This window comes from Protopterus annectens, chromosome 11.part0 (assembly GCF_019279795.1).
Source record: "Protopterus annectens isolate FY-2018-M chromosome 11.part0, PAN1.0, whole genome shotgun sequence".
In the NCBI taxonomy this organism is placed as follows: Eukaryota; Metazoa; Chordata; order Ceratodontiformes; family Protopteridae; genus Protopterus; species Protopterus annectens.
This window is the reverse complement of record NC_056745.1, coordinates 1,462,082,958-1,462,107,266: the sequence shown is the minus strand read 5'-3', so window position 1 is coordinate 1,462,107,266 and position 24,309 is coordinate 1,462,082,958. Positions and strand designations below refer to the sequence as shown.

Sequence of the window (24,309 nt, the reverse complement as noted above, 5' to 3'; positions counted from 1 at the left end):
TGAAAATCGTTGTTATCTACTTGACTATTATTTTTTATATATGATATTTTTAATTATTCAAAATTTCTTCTTCCATAAGATCCTCATTTCAGTTTACAGTACAAAACTGAAAAAAAGTAAACTTTCACAGATGAATTATGACTACCTTACTTAATTTAGTTAATCATTAAATATAGTTGCACATATCTGACATCATCGGTTTCTAGTTACTGCAGATTTTCTGTTACCTTGTATACCTAGAAGTGAAAGAATTCTACTTAATCATATTCTTCGTAAGGTGTAAAGTTCAGTTTATGTGAAATGCTTAAAATTTTGACAGCAAAATGGACAGATTTTCAATTAAAAAGTAAATAAGTGAGTCCAGGTTTATTCAAATTCATAGTTGTTAATTGAGTAAATTATTTTACATGGCTTACCACTCATTGCCTCATGTAATTCAGGTTACAGAACTTCATACGGTATGACTCCAGGGGAAATATAATGACTCAGTATGACAGAAAAAAGTGTGGCATGTTTTATTAGCCTGAAAGCAGGAACTATAAATTGTGTAATTACAAACAGTTTTCATCATCTGCTGCCATATGATTTATGCACTTGACTTGAAATAGGCTCCTTCAATCATTTCATTTCTTATGGTGCTCTGAACTGTACCTCAGCTAGCCATGGGAAGTCTTATAGGTTCATAGGTAGGTACAAGGCTATTGGCCCTAGGGCCTATACAAGCCTAGCCAAACGGTACCCTGGCTTTTTCCACCCAAGAAAATTATTTTCCTGTGCCACTGTCAAGCAGAGCCACAGAAGTGATACCCAGGGTGATATAAGTTTTTGCTGTTAATTTGCCAGCACGTCGCCTGGCTTGTAGGGTAACTGGGATGAGAGCAGTGAACATGGATATTAACAATATAATTTTTGGTATGTAAATGAAAGCAGTTGTCTGACATGAGAAAAAATGGAAAAGGATAACAAAAGGAACTGATATGTCATTTTAAGGTTTTCTGAGCTTCATTCTACCAGAAAGGCACTACATCTGCAGCACAATATACCAACTTCAAACTATGTATAACTCAATTTATATGAAAATGCATTATTGCATTTTTGTCTTTGATATGTTTTGTGAAACACATGAACTCTCTTCTTTAGTATTTATAAGCATGTATTTTGCACCCCTTTTTTACTAGGAAGCAGAATGTGCTTATGTCCTGTTTGTGGTTGCTATATTCTGGCTTGTTGAGGCTATGCCCCTCGCTATCACAGCGCTTATACCGGCTTTGATGTTTCCACTGTTTGGGATCATGAAGGCATCAACTGTAAGTCCAATTGCTTTTTTTTCTAATATAGTAATCTACAGCATGAGAATTGTTATTATTTTTTATTTGATACTGCTCTATGAATGTGCCAACTGTATCAAGTGAAATACTCAAAAGGCATTCGATAAAGAAAAGCAAGTTTATTGATTTTTAAAACACGCCTGACATTTTTACACTGTGAACATTCATTCATTGTATTTGTGTAGTTGTTTAATCAATCTGGGAAACCTAGAACACTTACTAGTGCCAACTTGGTTAAAACTGCTACTTTAAGACACTTTAATATTCATGGAAACTTAACCTTATCAGCATTAGAATCAGTTACAGTTGCAGATTCAGTTCAAGACTCACTGGTATCCATCTGAACATTTTCATAGGTTCATAGGCTGATAGGTAAGTCCTAGGCTAGCTGCTCTTGCAGGCCATTTTGAGCCAAGCCAGTTTCCCTTCTTGTGTTTGAAATAACCTATCCCAATTGACTAGAGACTGGCATTACTCATCTCCTCATCAATAATTATATATTTTCCATAATGAGGATAACGGGGTCATACAAAAGATCATTTGAGAGGACCCATGCAAGGGATAAAGCATTTAGGGTGGCCTTTGTCCATTAATAGCAGAGGGGGCAGTTCTGGGGTAAATTTTATGTCTCCCATTTATACATCCAAGTTACGCATTAACATGGACAGGGATTAACTTTGTTTTATGTGGACAGGGAGTCTGTTCCAGTGCAGTGGTATCATCTGCAAGTTGATCCGTGTAAGACATGTTGTTTAGGCCTTGTCTCCTTTTTTTACTCATAGAAGGTGGTTCACTCTTCCTAATTTCTAGATGAGATAATCCCTGGAATTCAGAAAAGCTAGCATGATGTAGGAGCCTTAAATCAGAAGGTGTCCTCATTCCTCATCATGGTAAGTATTTCTGATTTACATATCACTTTCATCACAGGAAGTAGAGGCCTTAGTGAGGTGAGTAGTCTCAGAGGTGAAGCTACTTGCTAACGTGACAGTCTGGGGCAGTGGTTAATGCGAATTAGCCATGTGCTCTCCTCCAGAAATGTCCATGGCTCCTCATTTGATCAGCTGAATACAATTTTACTGTTAGAAGAAAAAGTGACTGCTGTCAAAACACTGTGGTCACTCATTCTTTGTTGTGGGAGTACTTGCAGTGCAGGTAACGTCACTGAAGCTATGGGATTGGGCAGGTCTTCAGTGAAGATATGGGGTTGTGGGATGTTAGTGTCTATATGCATGTGGACATGTGAGTGTGTAAGTGAGTCTGCATGAGTATGTGTCTGTCTGGGTGGTAGTACCAGGGTTGCTATGTAGTGAGTCAAAGAGTTTGAATGTGTGAGTGTGTTGGTTTGTGCATGTGAGCGTATGGTTGAGTATTTCCAATAATATGATCAAATGCGGGGAGGATTGTTTGTTGGTAAGTGCATATGGGTGTATATGTTTGTATGTATGCATGTGAGAATGTCTGGGACTGTGTGTGTGTGTGTGTGTGTGTGTGTGTGTGTGTGTGTGTGTGTGTGTGTGTGTGTGTGTGTGTGTGTGTGTGTACGTGTGTTTGTGTATATATATATATATATATAGCACAAGCTGCTAGGTTGAACAGTAATGCAGTAAAGTGTAGCCATGCTAGTGTTTGACTCTGAGACATAATGATGATCCAGTACATAACTGCCTATGAATTACTTTTTCTCATTATGCACTCTGTCTTTCTGGTAATGCCTCAGCAGTAGTTTCTTTGCTCCCAGGTACTAGAAGAGAAAATTTGATTAATAATTTGAACTTTAGGTGGCAACCGATTACAAATGTACTCTAGGCAAACCTGTTGATTACAAATACAAATGACTGTATTCAAGAACAGACAAACATTCTTATTATACAGAATGTTTACCTTTCTTGACATGATTTTTTTCTTATTTTATTTAACCAGTTGCCATTGCTTTGAAGACACACATAGCTTGAGGTGATGTGTTTTAACTCCGACTGACAACCTATTAAACTAGTAGAGACATACTGGGATTTATAAGCAAATGGCATATAGTGAAGTACTAATTAACATCTGTGAAGGGTTCAGGAATTCAAAAGACAAATGTACAATGCATTTGCTAACAGCCTGGGACAATCCACTGGACATGGATTCCCTTTCAGGAGCAGTACAGGACTACTGTCCGGTAAAATAACTTGGCAGAATCATAGAAGACAAATGAAAGCTGAGGAAAGCAAACCATTTACTACAAGAAATAAAGTGATAAAAAAAATAAAACAACAGAAGCTGCCAAAAGTTGGACTCGAGCAAAAGCAGTAACTATCAAAATGAAGAACAGTCCAACTACCATGGTCCATACCTCTCAACTGTTCCTGATTTTAGACTGGAATAGTTCTGCTGTCCTGATCCATCCTAAAACTTCTGACCTTTGAAGGAAAGGTGGCAAATTACACTCAGAAAATGAATTTTCATTATTTATTCTTATTTTTCAAGTTAATAGTACTAATATAAAAGTGTCCCTGCTTGTCCCAAATTTTTTTTCTTGATTTGTCCCATATTCTATTAATTTGGTTGAAAGCTATGCCATGGTCTAAACCAGGGTCTATATTAGAACACTGAACTTTCAAAATTTTGAGTGTTCTAATATCGACCCATTTGCAGCGAATGCTGAAAATATCAAAGAAACAGAAAACCAAATTTTTTCCTAGGTAAAGAATTTGGTTGTCCATTTCTGTTGCTTCGGTATTTTCAGCTCTGTGGTGGAAAGTTGCGAGTCGGGTTCAGATAAGTGTGTGATTGTGTGGACATGAGGGTTAGGGCGGGTTAGGTGAGTTAGGGTTAGGGTGCGGGTCAGGTAAGTGTGCGATTGTGTGGGTGTGAGGGTTAGGGTGTGGTAGGTGAGTTAGGGTTAGGGTGTGGGTGAGGTGATTGTGCAATAGTGATGGATCTTAGGGTTAGGGTTTGGGTTAAGGTAAGTGGATAGTTAGTGGTGTATGTATAGTTTAGTGTAGGGTTAGGTGTAATAGTTTAGGTGTATGTGTGTGGATTGCTGTTGGTTTGGTGTGCTTGTGTTGTGCATATGTGTTTTGGAACAGCAAATTTTTTCCCTAGAAAAAAATTTGCTGTTCTGTATGTTCAGTGTTTTAAATTTTCGATTAATAGGGTTCGATATTAGAACACTTGACATTTTGAAAGTTTGGTGTTCTAATATAGACCCTCTAAACCATGTACCTTAATAAAAAGAAATAAAACAAGACATGATACACTAAAACACTTTCAGGTAAAAACCCTTCTTCAGACCTAAAAAAACATAGATTATTGCCGCCTATTTAAATGCAATCATAACCAGTCAGAAAAGTGAGTTAATTAAAACAAACTGAAAGTGCATTCAATATGTTCTAACATCTGGTTGGTCTGTTAGAATGTTAAAAAGCAATCCAAAGTGGTCTCTGTCAAATTGTAACCAATTGGGATTATAATAATCTTAAAATCTAAATCGCCTTAGTAGAACGGTGTATAGCCAATAAAAAAATTATATTCTTTTAATGGTCAAAACAAATCCATATGCATTTGGAATTTCCCTATAGGCAAGTTAGATTGCTAGCCTGATATCCTTCCATCAAATAGCTATAAACCAATCCATGACATCCTCTGTGTTCAGGTAACCAGTCCAAATCATTGTCTGTACATAAATATTCTCTGTATATAAACAACCAATGAGAAAGATGACACTGCTGGAATCTTATATGTTGAAGCTAAATATCATTCACCACTCAAGGGTGGAATAGCCATATTCATCACAGCCATAATATATAGCCTCTTCTGATACATTGGATGAGCACAAGTAAAGTGTAAAAATGAATTAAGAGTATATTTCCTAAAAACTTTTGCTTTGTATATTTGGTTCTGTCTATCCTTACTCAACAATACATCCAAGTAAGCTATGTGGTCGGTGTGGAAAACATGGGTGAACCTCAAGAATTGAGTGGTGGAATTCAAAAATTGAAGAAATTCAAATGTATGTTCTTGGTCATCTTAAATATAATACAGATGTTATCGAAATATTGTGTATAATAAATTAAATCCATATGGGGCATATTTTGGAAAACAAATTCCAAAATAGCCCCCATATGGATTTAATTTATTACTATACACAATATTTTGATGACATCTTTATTATATTTAAGGGTGACCAAGAACATACATTTGAATTTCTTCAATTTTTGAATTCCACCACTCAATTCATGAGGTTCACCCACATTTTTCACACCGACCTACTCATGCAATGTAGCAGAAGAGGTCAGTGGCAAAAGGCCAACTTGTGAGGACAGCACAAATGATTACAGGTGATAATGAAGTTTTGGTGGAGGTTAACTTCTTAAGAGATATGTTTCAAAAACACAGATACCCTGATAGTTTACTTGACGAACTGATTTATGAGGTACAACAAAAAAGGTTCTCAGGTTACTTTAAACCTATTTTACCTGAAGTTAGATTAGACAATGAAAGTCAATGTAAACAAGACTGGAGAGTTAACAACGTAGAGAAGAATATCAATTACTGACTAACTTTCATTACACCCTTTAGTTTGGATGTTTTCTGGTGTCAAACAAATTATTATAAAGAATTGGAAATTGATTATGGCCGACAACCTAACCCATAGTAACTTCAGCGTTACATCAAGATTTGTTTTTAAGAGGGGCCAAAACTTGAAGAACATTTTAGAAGTTAGCAAGAAAGTTAACACACGACATTCAGGAATGTATAAATGTGAAGCCTGTTCCTTTTGTAAGTTTATCGATGTAGGGAATACCTTTACAATTTACGATTTTAAATGCACCACTAAAGAAAGACATAATTGTAACACCAAAAGTGTGATTTATCTTGCAAAATGCCAGTCTTGCCCTTGTTTTTATATAGGGAAGACTGACCATAAACTAAAGGAGAGATTGTATAAGCATCTATATAGTATAAGGAAGGGAAAAATAGAAAATGCTCTGGCCAAACATGTCACAGATTACACAGACCACCTTTTTAAATTTAGAGTAATCGAACAAGTAAAACAAGATATAAGAAAGGGGTCCTACAACTTTAAAATTGGAGCAACAGGAATTATTTTGGCAACTGAGACGTAACGCTTATATGTATCCAGGACTAAATGATTTCTGTTCAATTGCTTGTGTGCTCAATCTGAAAAGTTTAGATAGACAAATTCAATTATTTTTGTACATTTCCATCTTTTGGATTGTATTTTTAACTTGTTAATGCAATTTTTATTATTGATTTTTTACAAATGTTTGTAAGGCATTTGAATTATTGCATTTAGTGGGTTTGTGTAAGGGAGGAATGGTTTTCAACTTCAGCTTCGATCATGTGATGTATAGGAGTATTTAAAACAACTTTTTTTATGTAACGTTTGTCTGAAGAAGTTTTGCCGCAGAACATAATGAAACACTAACTTTGTTCTACTTTATTAAGCTGCTGATTCTTTAAAGTTGCCATTTCATTATTTTATTTTAAGACAGGCTTGCCATAGGTTGGGGGGTAGTTTCTTTGGATGAAGAGATGACTTAAGAGGTCACTCTCCTCTTCGAATGTACGGTCATCAGTGGTCAGGTGACTGACCCTAACAAATAGCCCTTCCACAATATTCTTTTTCATAAAGGGTGGATGTTGGCTGCCATAATCTAAGTAATTGTTTCTGAAGCTGGTCTTCCTATGAATAGTCGAGTAGAAAGTATGGCTTTGCATGTCAAATGTGAGGGTGACATCTAGAAATTTAATCTGGCTACCTACATCCCCTATTATGAATTTAAGGAAGTTGATGCTATTGCAAACTTCATTAATAAAGAGACTCAAATCATTGGGGGACCGGCCCTGAAAAGGATGATACCATCAGTGTAATGTCTATACAGTGTGATGTACAGAAACCCTTCCAGTCTGGGTAGGTTCTTGGTTTTCCAAGCACAAAAGACTAAGTTCATGTAAGCGGCATTTTGGCACCTATGGTGACCCCTTTTAGTTGGTGGTAGTGACTGCCTCCAAATTTGAAGAAGTTGTTTTCTAACACAATTCTTAGTAGTTCGCAGACAGTGGACAGTGTCCCATCAGATTGACAAGCCTGATCTGTATGGCTATGGAACATATTATTATGGATCTTATAAATAAGGATATAGGGAAACTTCAAACCATGGACCCCATGCAGTTTGGGTTTGTGAAAGACAGATCATGTCTGCTCAGTCTGATAGACTTCTTCAAAGCTGTCACCAGGGCAGTGGATGAAGGCAAAGCTGTTCACACAGCCTACCTAGATCTAGCCATATCTTTGACACCATCCCACACTCTGAAATCATTGATAAGCTCAGAGATCTGGGCATTACCCTTATATCACTAGATGGGTTGCCAACTGGCTCACTGACAGAACCCACACAGTGAAAATAGCCGTCTCCAAATATGACTACCAGGCAGTTACAAGTGGAGTTCCTCAAGGATTGGTTCTGGGTCTTCTGTTTGGTATCTACTTCTCTGAAATTACTCTGGTTAACCAAATTCGTGGATGACTGCAAACTGTGAGCTATTATTGATTCTCAAGCTGATGTGGACATCCTACAAAAAGGCCCAATGGAGACCAGCGACTGGTGCCAAAACCATGGCCTTAGGCTCAATGCCAAAAAATGCATTGTCATTCCCATCGGGAAAAACAGACTAGCCACAAGCTACCATATCAAACGGAATCCACTTAACAATGAAGGTGTTATAAGGGATCTAGGGACACAGGCAGACAGCAACCTCTCCTTTGACAACCACATCACCACAGTAATTAGGAAGTCCTTCTACGTGGCACATCTCATCACAAAATGTTTCTCATCCAGGAAGAAAGAAGCCATTATCATTGTCTACTTGTCCCTCATCAGACCCATTATAGGGTACAATGCCCCATTTGGCATGTACCTCACTAGACACCTCCAACAACTGGACTGGCCACAAAAGTTCCTCACTAAGAGGATCTTAGGACTGAAACATGTGCCTTATGCAGATAGACTTAAAAAACTTAAACTTTACTCCATTTCATATCGCCTACTTAGAGGCAATCTCTGCTTGACATACAGAGCCATGTCTGATCCAGTTTTGCTAGACATGCTTCATCTGAAAAAAATCCCAATCCCTCCTTGTACTCTCTCCAAAGACCTCAGCCTTATCACCACATTACACAGAACCTGCTGGAGGGATAGTTTCCTAACTAGAGACTTCCAATACTCTGGAATAAACTCCCCATTCATGTCAAGCAGAGTACCTCACTGGCCCTCTTCAAGAGAAATCTGATCCTATCCCAGAACCAGTGCAAGGTGTGATACTTCACATGTGGTTTACCTTGCTACTTGCAAAGTATGCAGTAAATTCTATGTGGGAAAGACCGACAGACTATTAAGGGATAGGATCAGGGAACACCTATACCATATTAAGAAGGGTAGTGTGTTCAATGCTTTAGCAAAACACATTAAAGATACGAATGATCAACACACCTTTACATTTATGGTATTAGGTAAATGTTATGAGAACTTGAGGGGTGGTGACACCAGAGTTCAAACTGAGAACCTGGAGGCTAAATGGATTGTGAGATTAAGAGCTAACACAGGACATGGTCTTAATGACCATGTACCATTGAGACCCATCCTGAAAAATAGACCATTGCATAGGTAGAATTTGTTACATTTATGTGGTTTATTTGTATTTGTAATATGCATTTTTTGTAATATTGCTTTTATGAAATGTTTTTGTAATAACGTTTTTATATATTTTACTATGCATTTTACTATGGACTGAATACAATTGTTCTTTGTGCCTTTAAGAGTTTTCTCTTTTTAATCATGTGACTAGCTAATGCTTAGTTTAAGAATGGGTGTGTTGAGTGCTGCTTTTTATACACCTGAAGAAGCCTTGTGGTGAAAGCGCTTGTGTGTCTTGTAATAAATCAGCTGAAGAAACTGGAGCCTTGCCTCTGCCTGCTTTTATTCTTTGGATTTGTTTTGTGTTTTTGCAGAGGTACCTGGTTACTGTTGGAATTATATTTTGCTTTGCTTACAAATGGTACAACATGCTGTCTGTACTTTCAGTTTGTTTTAATTAACTCACTTTGCTGATTGGTTATGATTGTATTTAAATAGGAGAGAATAATACATGTTTTTTAATCTTATGAAGAGTTTTTACCTGAAATCACTTATCTGTATCACATATTGTTTTATTTGTTTTTATTAAAGTGCATGACAATTGGACTGTTCTTCATTTTTATAGTTTACTACAACAAGCAAGTAGTTCATAACTTTAGTCATCTATATTAAGCGCTAGACAAACTGTTGTAGCCCAAACACTGTCCATTTCACAACTGTGCAACTAAATTCAAGAGGTATTCATTTCAAAATATTAGCATTAAACTAATAGATTTCATGCTGACTAGTTTATTCACAGGCACATAATAAAAATACTACCAACATTAAGGAATCCAAGGATCACATTCAAAGAACATAGCACAGGTGTAGATTTCTTCCTTTAAAACATAACAACTGTGGTTTATAGGTGGTAGTTACAAGGGTTACACTCCAGGGAAGTATTGAGAAACCTAGCCCAAATTTAAAGCCTCCCTAAAGTACTGTCTGGTTCAGCAAAAGCAGACTACTCTAAATCACTTAAAAAGTTAAAAGAACAAGATGGCCATTGACTGACTGCAATTCTATGTGATTTACCAAAGAAATAAAGTTAGTTATTGCCTCCAGTAACCAAAGTACAGGGCTTGAGCTTGAGAAAGTCACATAACAAAATTGCCTCTCTAACACAGGGTCTATATCACAATGTCAAACTAACAGAAGTTTGAACATTGTAATATCGAACCGTAAATTCCAAAACCCAATAATAATGAAAATACAGAACACCAATTTTTTTTCCCCAAGGAAAAAAAATTGTTCCATGAAAAAAAAAAAAAAAGCCTTAAACTTAAACTAAAGTAGGGGGGGGCCGTTGTCCCCTAAACCTCCCAACGTGGGGGGCTATGCCCCCACAACCCCATTACTTAAATATATCAACTCCAAGATTGCACCACAGTGGAGGAAATAGTAAAGCCCTGAAAACAGCCCACTTATTTTTTTCCCTGGGAAAAATATTGGTGTGCCGTGGCTTCACTAATTTTGGATTTTGGACTTTTGGGTTTGATATTACAACATTTGAACTTATACAAATTCGTTGTTGTAATATAGACACCTAACACATGCCTACTCACATCACATGCACACACACCCTTACCTGTAACACGTTACCTCAGAAATAAATCAACCTACCAGTTCTATTTCTGTAGCTTGTGTGGCTTTGCAGTGCTGCACAGAGTTTGACCCTCTCTGACCCTCTTTGCCATGAAAAAAAGATTTATATCACTTGTCCTGTTCTACAGAGAATTAAATATCTTGTCAGATGTACCTTCCTTCTCATTGGTTGGCATTGTGTATTAATGTGGTTTATGTGAAAATAGCTGAGAAACTTTGTGGACACACAAAGTTGAAGTATGAAAATGTTTATTTTTTTATTAGTTTGCATGAGTCACAGCATTGTAGAAAAACTATTGGGTGTGCTAGGGCCAGGCAGAGCAGGAAAACATTTCTTTCTTTCTTTCTTTTTTTGAATTACTGCTGTGGCCAGGCCCCCAGTCAGCACCAGACTCTAGGCAGCTGCATAGGTCATCTAATGCTGGATCAGTCCCTGCTCTAACCCCTGCTGTATTCCTATTGGCCTCTTGTTTGACAGCAAGTCAAAGGCCTTCCTGAATTCTAATTCCTTTCAAGTTAACCTGTAGCAGATTCATAAAACTGGATCAGATTTTAATGCCAGCTCCTTCTTGACATGAGCCCATGTTGTTTGCTGTACTGGAGAATTTTGTCCTCTATAGATGCCACTAGCTTTCCCTTTTATGATTTTCTTCATAACTTTAGCTACCACTATTATTAATCCAACAGTTTTCTAGCTCCATGAATGTTTTTCTTCGCTCATGTAGTATAAGGAAACCACACTCATTATTTTCCAATTTTCTGACACTTCTGCACTAGCCAATGACCAGTTGAAGATATTTGTTAAGGGGTCTGCCAACAGACTGGACATATTGCTAAAGACTCTGAGTGATAGCTCATCTTGTCCTGGTGTTTTATCCAGGTCAACTAGTTCCCCTAAACCTCCTCCCTCTCTCTATAAAGGTATGCTATTTTCCTCAATTCTTCCATGCTTCTCTCCTAGCATGGTGATATATGCTTGTTTTACTTTGTGAAAACAAAAACAAAATATTCATTCAGTAATATGACCAATTATTTACTTCTTATTTTTCCCCCTCTCTGCTGCTCTTCTTTCTGTACATTACTACTCCATTTATCTCTCTCTCTCTGTCCTCCTATATCCAGGCATCACCACATCTCACCCCATTCTTGTCTTTGAAGCATGTTTCTGTAATACCAGGAATGTCCATCCTCATCTGCTGTATCATTTCCTATGTCTCCCATACCTTCATTCCCATAGTTAGAATAGGTTTATAATACTGTGCTCTACGTCACCCTTGTTTACTCCTGAGTTATGGTGTTAATCTCATTTAATCTGTGCTCACAATACTCTTCTCTGTTTGAACATAGCATGTTTGACTTACTTTCTAGCAACACGTTTTCACCAAGAATGCCTTGGCTAGCATCTAACTGCAGAACACTATGTTTCAAAGCACCACAAAACTGAGTGCAGGTGTTGTAATGACTAAGTGTTTTAATATTTTGAAACATTGATCAACACCATGCTTCTTCTTGCTGTGGCAGATTTCTGATATATACAATTACATTTAGCAGCGCAGAAAGGTAGTGCAACAGGCACAGGAAATGCACTGAATACATTTTATCATGAATTGTTTACAAATGCCAAAGAGCAGCACTCCTTCCTCAGCTGAAGAACCTTACAGTCCAAGCAAATAATCCAACACGAAATAAGACCAAAACGTTCAACATCACAAGTTTAATAAAACACAAAGCTTTCGAGTAACAAACTTTTTCAGTGCATAAAATTTCAATAACCTATCCTTTCTTCCAGCTTCATATTAGTTTTGCTGATATAAAAACTAGCACATTCTGTGCAGTTAGCAATATAAAACTACTTCCAATTTAGTTTATATTGCTAACTGCATAGAATGCGCTAGTTTTTATATTGGCAAAACTAATATGAAGCTGAAAGAAAGGATATGAGCCCATTTATCTGAAATACGTAGGTGTGTCAATACAAATCCACTTTATAAGCATATTTCAGAAAAAGGGAATATGCATAAGTTTAAATTTAGAATACTACAAAATGTCTTTGTGAATGAAAGGGGAGGTAGCATTGTTAATGCCACTGAAATTGTTGAGTATAAGTGGATCAATTATTTTAGGTCTGATGTACCACCAGGTTTAAATTTTGCTAATAGTATTAAGCCCATTTTAAAATCTAGATGGTAATGTCTTTAAATCCTTTTTTTGCCTTAAGTGGTTTTAAATTGCTCTTATGATGTCATTATGCAATTGATGTGGTTTTATTGGCTGGTCTCATATAAAAGCTTTTCAGATTTATTGAAATTTTATGCACTGAAAAAATGTTTTTTTACTTGAAAGCTTTGCGTTTTATTAAACTTGTGGATGTTGAAAGTTTTGTTCTTATTTCTTGTTGTTTACAAATGCAAGCACCTCCTAACTCAGCTTTCTTGGGCACAGAAATTATGAGTATACCTCACTTACTCCCCTCTGCTTTAGACAGTACCCCTATCATTGCCAGTTCTTAAATCCAGTTCCACCTCAATCTGCATGATATTGTACTAGGCAGGGTGGTACTAAGAAAGGTTAATGAAATTTTTGAGCTAGCTCTCTTCTGTCATTCTTACTTTCAGATCTTTTTTAATTTATCAGACACCTGATTTACATAGTTTAATTGTTGCAGCAGTCTTTCTACTCTCAAATTGTTTCCTCCAAATTGAGGTGACAATTTTAACTTCTTGAAAGAGTAGCATTTATGTAATTTCTTTGTTAACTTTTTGTCACATGATATTGGACCGACCTCATTAACACATATATGCTTTTTCCATTCTGCATCAAGGTTACCTGAATTTGTAGGTTCACAGGTTCATAGTTAAGTTTTATGCAATCAGTTGAGAGAACATTACAAGCTTAGACCATGAACCATATTCAAAAATTACCTCAGCCTTCAGAAGGCAGACATAAGATAAATCAGGTGGAGTTTGAAGCTGCCCATTTGATTATCTAGGTTTATCTTGAAAGGGAAAATGGCTCTACTTTGCTTGACATGCATAGAAAGTTTGTTGTAGAACAGTGGGAGATAAATTGGAATATGGATCTGTCATGCCACAGTGTCTTATTTATATGTTGATGAAGGTCCTTTAACCTGGAGTTTGAGGGACCATTTGTCCTGTGAAGGAATAATACATCAAGGGATTTTGGATCTTTCATGGTTAGAAAGACTAGATGGTTATGACCACACGACTCTGTAATAAACTGAGCAAAGGAGATTATTTCCAGTCTAGCATAGCTTTCCTGCCCACTTAGAAATGCATGGCCCTGCCCCAAATGCTAGTCTTACACCTTAACTTAAAAAAAAATTCTTAACACTACCAATAATCAGACAAATTTGAGGATAGTGTTTTAAGGGGTTTTAGCGCAAAGATCACAAAGAGAATGTTCTTTCTTTTTATGAACTTTAGTAGGTTCAGTTTTGTGATTTTTCCTTATTGTGATAGTTCGCATTTTATTTAATAATATTGTGATCTACCATAATATAATTATATCTATATATAAGTTAGTTATATGGGGGTGCAGGGGGCAAGATTTATTTTCTGTTTTATCTTTGTCAAGTTATGCTTTTAGACTGAAAAACTAATAAAATGTGATTTATTCTTATAGAACGTGAAAGATATAGAGAAACACCTCTTAATCTCACCATTCATTGTATCTAACTATCTTGACTCTCAAGTTTTATATCTAACTATCCTGAATGCCAAGTTCAAAGCATAAAACTCATTTTAGTATTTAACATCATAACTAATAAAATGCTTTATTCTAATATCTCAAAATTATTTTTATCATGCAATATTGAGGTATTGTCTTAGATAAATCACTGTTACATTAGAGTCATTGTGTGTAAGTTGTTAAAGTACCAAAAAGCATCCTGCATCAGTTGTCTCTTGTAGAAACAATAATTAGGTTAAAATGCAAAACTGCATTGCTTTCTTTGTTTGTCTTTTCGGCTTTTCCCGGTTAGGGGTCGCCACAGTGGATAATAATTGGCAGTAGATTTTTACGGTGCTGAGTTGCCAGCCAAACGTCCAACCTTCAACGAAGGCATGCCCATTTACACATGTCTTTCGAACACCACTCGACCACGGGGAGGGCATGCAGACACCACACAGAAGGCACTCCAGCTGAGAATCGAACAGGAGAACCACTTGCTGTGAGGCAACAATGCTACAGCTGCAGCACCGTGTCTTTTTTTGGGACTGCATTGCTTTCTTTGATAAATATAATTTATGCCAAACCAGTGCCTAAATGTATTCTCTTGGTAGTCCATATCACACTATATTGTTTTCCTGTTTATTTTGTAATTAATTATTTTATCATGTACAACTTAGCCAAATACCTTCATGATAACCGTGTTACTAATTCTTCATTATAATCATGTTTATCCTTCAAAATCACTCTGTAAAATGTCCATTATACAATCAGTAAGCAACTTCTTTAAGGGATAAAGTATCTCACACTAATTAAAGATAAATGTTCTGTAAGCATAAATTAGCTTGCAGCATGTATTTTCCTCTTTGATGAGTAAAACAATACTTCTTATTAGAAAATCACTTGGAAGTGGTTCATGTACACTGTTGCATACATAAATCATTTGCACATTTCACTGCTATGTAGACAATAACTTTAATCATTAAATGCATTACAAAATAAGCTCCAGCAATTAGAAAAAAATTACTTTGTATAAATTAACCTACGCACAAAACTCTGTAACAATTTTTTTCTTTTTATAGTGTCAACAAACCCATTTTTACTCAGAGCACTCAGTTAAGCCCTTTCATCATATCGAGCATATGTCTTGTTCAGCAACCATTTCAGACTTGCACTAGTGCAAAATTGTCATGCTGTTGTACTTTTGTACTTTTGATCTTTGGATGCTGACAGTCTGGATATTTTTTTACACACATAATAGTCTTGCCTCATCTCCAGTGGTTTTGCCCATATCTAGTCACTGACTCTCTGTAGTATTTAATAAAAATGTGTTGATCACATCTCAGAATGATTAGAAATCAGACTAGCATAAAACAAAAAGGAAGAGGTGCACTTTCACAAGCACAGGCATACATACATGCATGCAAATTACTGTGCATTATGTCACAATTACAGAAAAGAAAAAAACAAAACAAAATAAAAATGCTCACATTCAGATTCAGCTACAGGGCCATTTTATTGTAATGCACACCACAACCACTCTCTAAAAGTCTGATACAGATCTGATGCCCATTTGATTATCTAGGTTTATCTTGAAAGGGAAAATGGCTCTACTTTGCTTGACATGCATAGAAAGTTTGTTGTAGAACAGTGGGAGATAAATTGGAATATGGATCTGTCATGCCACAGTGTCTTATTTATATGTTGATGAAGGTCCTTTAACCTGGAGTTTGAGGGACCATTTGTCCTGTGAAGGAATAATACATCAAGGGATTTTGGATCTTTCATGGTTAGAAAGACTAGATGGTTATGACCACAGGACTCTGTAATAAACTGAGCAAAGGAGATTATTTCCAGTCTAGCATAGCTTTCCTGCCCACTTAGAAATGCATGGCCCTGCCCCAAATGCTAGTCTTACACCTTAACTTAAAAAAAAATTCTTAACACTACCAATAATCAGACAAATTTGAGGATAGTGTTTTAAGGGGTTTTAGCGCAAAGATCACAAAGAGAATGTTCTTTCTTTTTATGAACTTTAGTAGGTTCAGTTTTGTGATTTTTCCTTATTGTGATAGTTCGCATTTTATTTAATAATATTGTGATCTACCATAATATAATTATATCTATATATAAGTTAGTTATATGGGGGTGCAGGGGGCAAGATTTATTTTCTGTTTTTATCTTTGTCAAGTTATGCTTTTAGACTGAAAAACTAATAAAATGTGATTTATTCTTATAGAACGTGAAAGATATAGAGAAACACCTCTTAATCTCACCATTCATTGTATCTAACTATCTTGACTCTCAAGTTTTATATCTAACTATCCTGAATGCCAAGTTCAAAGCATAAAACTCATTTTAGTATTTAACATCATAACTAATAAAATGCTTTATTCTAATATCTCAAAATTATTTTTATCATGCAATATTGAGGTATTGTCTTAGATAAATCACTGTTACATTAGAGTCATTGTGTGTAAGTTGTTAAAGTACCAAAAAGCATCCTGCATCAGTTGTCTCTTGTAGAAACAATAATTAGGTTAAAATGCAAAACTGCATTGCTTTCTTTGTTTGTCTTTTCGGCTTTTCCCGGTTAGGGGTCGCCACAGTGGATAATAATTGGCAGTAGATTTTTACGGTGCTGAGTTGCCAGCCAAACGTCCAACCTTCAACGAAGGCATGCCCATTTACACATGTCTTTCGAACACCACTCGACCACGGGGAGGGCATGCAGACACCACACAGAAGGCACTCCAGCTGAGAATCGAACAGGAGAACCACTTGCTGTGAGGCAACAATGCTACAGCTGCAGCACCGTGTCTTTTTTTGGGACTGCATTGCTTTCTTTGATAAATATAATTTATGCCAAACCAGTGCCTAAATGTATTCTCTTGGTAGTCCATATCACACTATATTGTTTTCCTGTTTATTTTGTAATTAATTATTTTATCATGTACAACTTAGCCAAATACCTTCATGATAACCGTGTTACTAATTCTTCATTATAATCATGTTTATCCTTCAAAATCACTCTGTAAAATGTCCATTATACAATCAGTAAGCAACTTCTTTAAGGGATAAAGTATCTCACACTAATTAAAGATAAATGTTCTGTAAGCATAAATTAGCTTGCAGCATGTATTTTCCTCTTTGATGAGTAAAACAATACTTCTTATTAGAAAATCACTTGGAAGTGGTTCATGTACACTGTTGCATACATAAATCATTTGCACATTTCACTGCTATGTAGACAATAACTTTAATCATTAAATGCATTACAAAATAAGCTCCAGCAATTAGAAAAAAATTACTTTGTATAAATTAACCTACGCACAAAACTCTGTAACAATTTTTTTCTTTTTATAGTGTCAACAAACCCATTTTTACTCAGAGCACTCAGTTAAGCCCTTTCATCATATCGAGCATATGTCTTGTTCAGCAACCATTTCAGACTTGCACTAGTGCAAAATTGTCATGCTGTTGTACTTTTGTACTTTTGATCTTTGGATGCTGACAGTCTGGATATTTTTTTACACACATAATAGTCTTGCCTCATCTCCAGTGGTTTTGCCCATATCTAGTCACTGACTCTCTGTAGTATTTAATAAAAATGTGTTGATCACATCTCAGAATGATTAGAAATCAGACTAGCATAAAACAAAAAGGAAGAGGTGCACTTTCACAAGCACAGGCATACATACATGCATGCAAATTACTGTGCATTATGTCACAATTACAGAAAAGAAAAAAACAAAACAAAATAAAAATGCTCACATTCAGATTCAGCTACAGGGCCATTTTATTGTAATGCACACCACAACCACTCTCTAAAAGTCTGATACAGATCTGATAAATCATTTTGGCAATGTAACCTTTTGCAGAGCGAGAGAGCTAGATAGGGAGAGAGTGCGAGAGACAGAGAAAGAAAGAGAGGGAAAACAAATCCTTCCGAAAATGCACACGTGTAGAGTAAAACACTTAAAGAAAATGTTAAATGCTAATGTTAAAAAGTCATGTCATATAAAGGGCTACCCCATTATTGACTGTCTGTGCATACAGTAAAAACAGAGGTATAAACAAGTTACAAAATAAGCCTAAGTTGCTTAAATTATAAACATTACAAGAACATAGTAGGCCCTTTTAATTGTATTCCTAATAGAAATTTGAATTAAAAAATAACTTTAGACTGACAAGATAAATCATAGCCATTGTAAGGATACAGCAGGTCCAGCTGACATATTTAAATAAATGTAGCTCCCCAGACTGTTCTCACTTATTTTTGATTATCTTGTTCTAATTTGTTGTTTTCATTTATTTTCTAATGATATAGTTTTAAAAGAAGAATTGTACTTATGTTGCATAATCTGAGATTGCTTATGAGATTCACTGGTAGTAATCAGTGAAATAAATACCAGGGAATGCGCACAGGGTTAAAATCTCACAGTGATTAATGAGGTTGGTTAAACCCTAAAGTCGCTCTGTTGAAGCTACTAAATAAAAGTACATCTTTAGTCCTTAAATTGTGATTTTTGAGGAAATTTTCAAATCAAGGATACAGCGGTTTGTCATCTTTGTAAGAAGGGGTTGATATCTTGCAGAAAAATTGATAAGGATATGTTAGTTTGCGGTCAGTATTGATTGATGTTACTGATCATCTGGACAATCTTTTTGGCAGCAGGTTTAGTAAAAATCTACAGACCTGTGAGAAACGCATTGAATGTGAAAGGCACCAAGTTCAGAGGGTCATAGAAAAGTACTAGATGGCTAGTCTAAAGGCTGTTAAAAGCCTGGTCAGTAAGCCATACTCAGATGTTCTCTCCACCCTCATGGAAGACACAAGATAGACTACAGGAGAATTTGGGTCTGTCCATACAATTATCTATGTTTACATTGAAGTTGACATATAACCCTTTGGACTTTAAACAGAAGGCAGTGTGCTTTCATTTTGCAACTGAAAAGGTTTCATTAAAACAGAGTCTCAATAGGTTTCATTAAAACACTGTCTCTCAATCTCTGTATATCTATCTTTTGAGATATATATATATATATATATATATCTATGGGTTCATGTCAAACCAACGACATGTTAGAATAACGAAAGTCACTACATCGAAACGAAACCATCGACAGTACATTTATACGAAAGTACAGTGCTAACATTGGTCCTGCAAGGGGGAAGTAAAGGATATGATATGATACTACACCCATACTACTTCCCCCTTGCAGGACCCATGTTAGCACTGTACTTTCGTATAAATGTACTGTCGATGTTTTGAACTGTTGATGGTTTTGTTTCGATGTAGTGACTTTCGTTATTCTAACATGTCGTTGGTTTGACATGACCCCATATATATATATATATATATATATATATATATATATATATATATATATATATACACACACACACATATATATATAAATATGTGTGTGTGTTTGAGACAGGGCAAGAGAAAGAGAATTTAGTTAATAGTGTATGTCCAGTTGGATACAAACCATTTATATTGTAGTCCATGGAAAAAAGATTCAAGCAGTAAACATACGCACTGAAAGTATGGCATAATATGTGCCATTACTGCTTGTAAAATGGCACCAAAACTTTGCTGCATCGCTCTGTGATTAGTGGATGTTTATGTGACTTAACCACAGACAGGATCTGGTTATAGCACAGTTGTAGAGGCAACATAAAGTAATACCTCAGATGCAAATATTTAGCAGCATATGAGTCCCCTGCTTCTGCCTAATGTATATAAAGGGACCCGAGGTGAAAATCACAGCAGTACAGAGCCCTGATGCGATACAGAGTGGGACGCACATTGTATGAGTGGCATATCATTGTTAACACTGGACCAGTAGAACCATAATGTCCCCAGAGTAGCTACCTAGCACTTCTAGTTTAGTGGCTGGGAGAATACCAATTTAGTCTTGTTCACACACTCGTGTGTTACCCATCTGAAAATATTTTTGTGAACAAGGGTGGTGAATTGCATAGACATGGCATGTAGCAAAAATGGCAAGCAAGAAAATTTGATACTGTCTTGTTTGAAAAATGTGAAAGAAACCTAATTAACTACAAGAAACATTTGCAATAAATGGTACTACTTATATCAGAAGACAGTTTCCTTTTGTCATTGTGATTTTAATGCTGAAAGGCACAGGATGTCCAGTATTCTGTTTCTCGTCATGTAAATATAAAATGCTGGTATAAAGAAAAGAATGTCTGCCAGCTTCTGTTGCCCACTAAGTAAATATTATGTTCATAGGACACATATCTGACATGAATGCTGTCAACCTTTGCCAAAAGTTATTTGTGATTTTAAACAAAACACTTTTTCTTTTTCTAAAAGGGTTTGGTAGTGATGTTTGATCAGTGTAAGGTTTTCATCAAGAAGATTTAGAATTTCTCTCAAACAGAAAAACAACTCACCTATGAAAATAGATTAATGCCTGACACACCCAAGTAAATACAGATAAAATCCAACAGAGAGGTGTGTGGCAAAACGACACTGCAAAAACTGCTTGAATAAGATGTCCTTTTATTAGAAAAAGTACTGAGTAAAACACAAGAAAAATGTAAAGGCTTTCACAGTGTATCCCACTGCTTCCTCAGACGTATTTACAGAAAGGTCTAGCAGTTCCATTTAAATACTCCTGTTGTAGTCAATCTGTTAATTAAGTTAAGCTAGATCATCCTGTCTTAAAGGTACATACATAAAAACACTTTTGGACTTCTTATTCAAGCAGTTTTTGCAGTGCTGTTGTTTTGTCACACACCTCTCTGTTGGATTTTATCAAGATTTAGAATTTCCTAGTAGTAATTGCGAAACCAATAATTCTGGATTTCCATAATTATGAAATATAAAGTGCAACTGTGAGAGGAGTATAACATGCTGAAAACTTGCTGTAATGCCACTATAATATTTTTTGCTTGGGATTTCTCTTTACCCGTATACCCATCCTGGAGTATGTACCTGATACCTGATCTCACGCACGCACACACACACACACACACACACACACACACACACACACACACACACACACACACACACACACACACACACACACACACACACACACACACACACACACACACACACACACGCTTGAGGCTAAGATGATTGGGTTAGTGGAGATGGCGTGGTGGTCAACTGCTGTGGAAAAAAAAATATACAAAAAAAATTTTGTCTTCACAATACAAAAATCAGTTCTAAAAATATAAACCTACAAACTCCAGTAGCTTGAAAGCAATAAAACATAACTTTTTAGAAAAATATACTACATAGCATGTGAGAACACAAGTAAATGACATCTAGTGACATGGAAAGACTCTTACAACTTTAAAAAGACTGGAATGCAATACATAGAGTATCAGTGATCAGCAAACAACCTTTGATGATATGGAAAAACATGTATTTATTAAATAGCTAGAATGCTAAGAGCAGATGTTTTGGAATCTGTTCCCCTAGTATAAGCTTGTTTATAGATAGACCTTATTCCAAAGTAAGCCACCTACATTGACAGCAAGTCTTTCAGAATCAGAGCAGACTTATACTGAGAGCAACTATTTTGGAATCTGGCCCAAGATCACAATGAGATTGTGGTCGGCATAATTGTTAAAGTGTTTACCTCCCAAACATAATGTAGGAGGTTTGATTCTCATCCTTGAAAGGGAATTGCCTACGCTTAAAATGGCACAGAAGGTCAGAGAGCCTGATACTTACCTATCAAGACTTAGGACTGTTTCAGGAGTTTGTTATTAGTACCTTGCTGGAATATTGCAATGCTGACTTCAGCAGGCCAAGCAGTGAGCACCTTTCCCCTTTTTTGACCTGCTGTTCTCATGGACGTTTTATGCTTCTCAGATTTCCTGTTGTCTGATTTTGATTAACTAGAGTTTTGACTAGTTGTTTACAGTATTTAATGTTGGGCTTCATTAAGAGTCAATAATAGTAATACAGATATAATGATCAGATGAAGCCCTGACTGAAGGCAAAATCGTTCACTTACCTCATAACTTGGATGTTTTGAATCCAACAATAAAAACAATCTTAAAGGACAGGGAGTTCAAGGAATCCCTCTTCCTATCTGTTTTTATGCATATATAGATGGATACATGGATAGTTGGTTGCCTCGCACTGAGTTTACTTGACTACATAGATTGTTCACATATAGCTGATAGATGCAGAAAGCGCAACCTGTGGACCTATGCTATGGTTAATTCTCATCTGGTCTATTATAGTCAATTATAGTCCACTTGTAATGTTTAACTTGTGGCTGTGGTTGTACAAATGTGGCGAAGGCATACAAAATGAGGGGCATGGGCTGAAAGCCCCAAAATCTGAGGTGGGTGCTGAGGTGGATAACCCACCTAAATGTATGTGTTTACCTTTTTATAGGCTGGTGAATGTATGTAGTGGTTTTATAAACTGTCCTGTTTGCTGATTAGTCAGGAAAGTAGTTGCTCCTAAGTGATCAAAAAAGAAATCCTGTTATATTTTCTTTTGTCACAGCACAAGAACAAACCCAAACAGGGAAGATAACTAAGAAAGTAAAAAGGTAATCCCAGCAGTCGTCCAGGAACACACCAACTTTATTCACCACAAAGAAATCCAGTGACTAAGTGCTTTTGCCATTCATATGGCTTCATCAGAGTCATAGAGTCATAGGATCCTCAGTAAAACAGTCAACTAAATAGCTGAGTCAATCAAATAATCAAATAATCAACCAATCGTGTAGAATTTAAATTAATTAAAATACCAGCAAATGTAAAAAGCCCTAATACATATCAATTCTTATTAACCATGTAAAACTCATGTATTATTACATAAACAGTCCCTATATAACTATATTAACACAAGTGTCGCATACATACTATTAAAATAATGATTTTTAAAATCACTTAAGTAGGAACTCACTTTGAATAAACAATATTGTAATATTGTACACTAAAAACAAAAACAGAAAATACTGCAAAACTTCACATAGAGAAATCATAATGAAATCCTAATGAAATTTTATGCATAAAGGGACCACCAGTTCCAAAACAATCATGTGACTAGATATCATACCCATTGAGTATTTGGGTTAGGTTTTGACGTTCTGTGTGGGGTTTCGTGATGATTGTTTTGGAACTAGTGGTCCCTTTATACATAAAATTTCATTAGCATTTCATTATGATTTCCCTATGTGAAGTTTTGCAATTTTTTTCTGCTTTTGTTTTTGTTTTTAGTGTACAATATTACAATATTGTTTATTCAAAGTGAGTTCCTACTTAAGTGATTTTAAAATTCATTATTTTTATACTATGTATGTGACACTTGTGTTAATATAGTTATGTAGGGACTGTTTATGTAATAATACATGAGTTTTACATGGTTAGTAAGAACTGATATGTATTAGGCCTTTTTACATTTGCTGGTATTTTAATTAATTTAAATTGTACATGACTGGTTGATTATTTGATTGACTCAGCTATTTAGTTGACTGTTTTACTGAGGATCCTATGACTCTGATGAAGCCATACGAATGGAGAAAGCGCTTAGTCACTGGATTTCTTTATGGTGAATAAAGTTGGCGTGTTACTAGTCGACTGTTGGGATTACTTTTTTACTTTCTATATTTTCTTTTGTGATTATTTATACTGCAGTGGAATGTCTGTTTGATGGCTTGTGACTGAGATTTTTTTGATAAATGAAATGGGGGGGGGGGTTGATGGTTGTTTTAATTAACAAATTTGAATATATTCATATGTATGCATGTATATGTACACAGACAAACACCCACACACACACATACCCACACAGTCTATATTGAATAATTGATATGCACTTGATTGAACATTTATTATAATGATAATTATAGTGAATGGACTCCTCCTTAGCTATCTATCATAATGAAAATTAACATCCTATTCCTTCAGTACATATCTGTTACATTTTTTCAAAATTATAACCCTCGATACTTCTCATTAAACTATATCAGTGTATGTTGCTGTGTCTTTGCTG

General features: G+C 35.8%; 1 protein-coding gene across 1 annotated transcript in view; it reads left to right on the top strand.

Moving 5' to 3' along the window:
* Window positions 1-407: 407 nt before the first annotated feature.
* SLC13A1 (solute carrier family 13 member 1) overlaps window positions 408-24,309 on the top strand; it is a 237,547-nt gene continuing 213,645 nt past the window's right edge. The window contains exons 1-2 of the mRNA XM_044087327.1: window positions 408-458; window positions 1,179-1,307. Of these exons, the coding sequence (XP_043943262.1) occupies window positions 408-458; window positions 1,179-1,307 (180 nt within the window). The remainder of the gene's footprint in view (window positions 459-1,178; window positions 1,308-24,309) is intronic.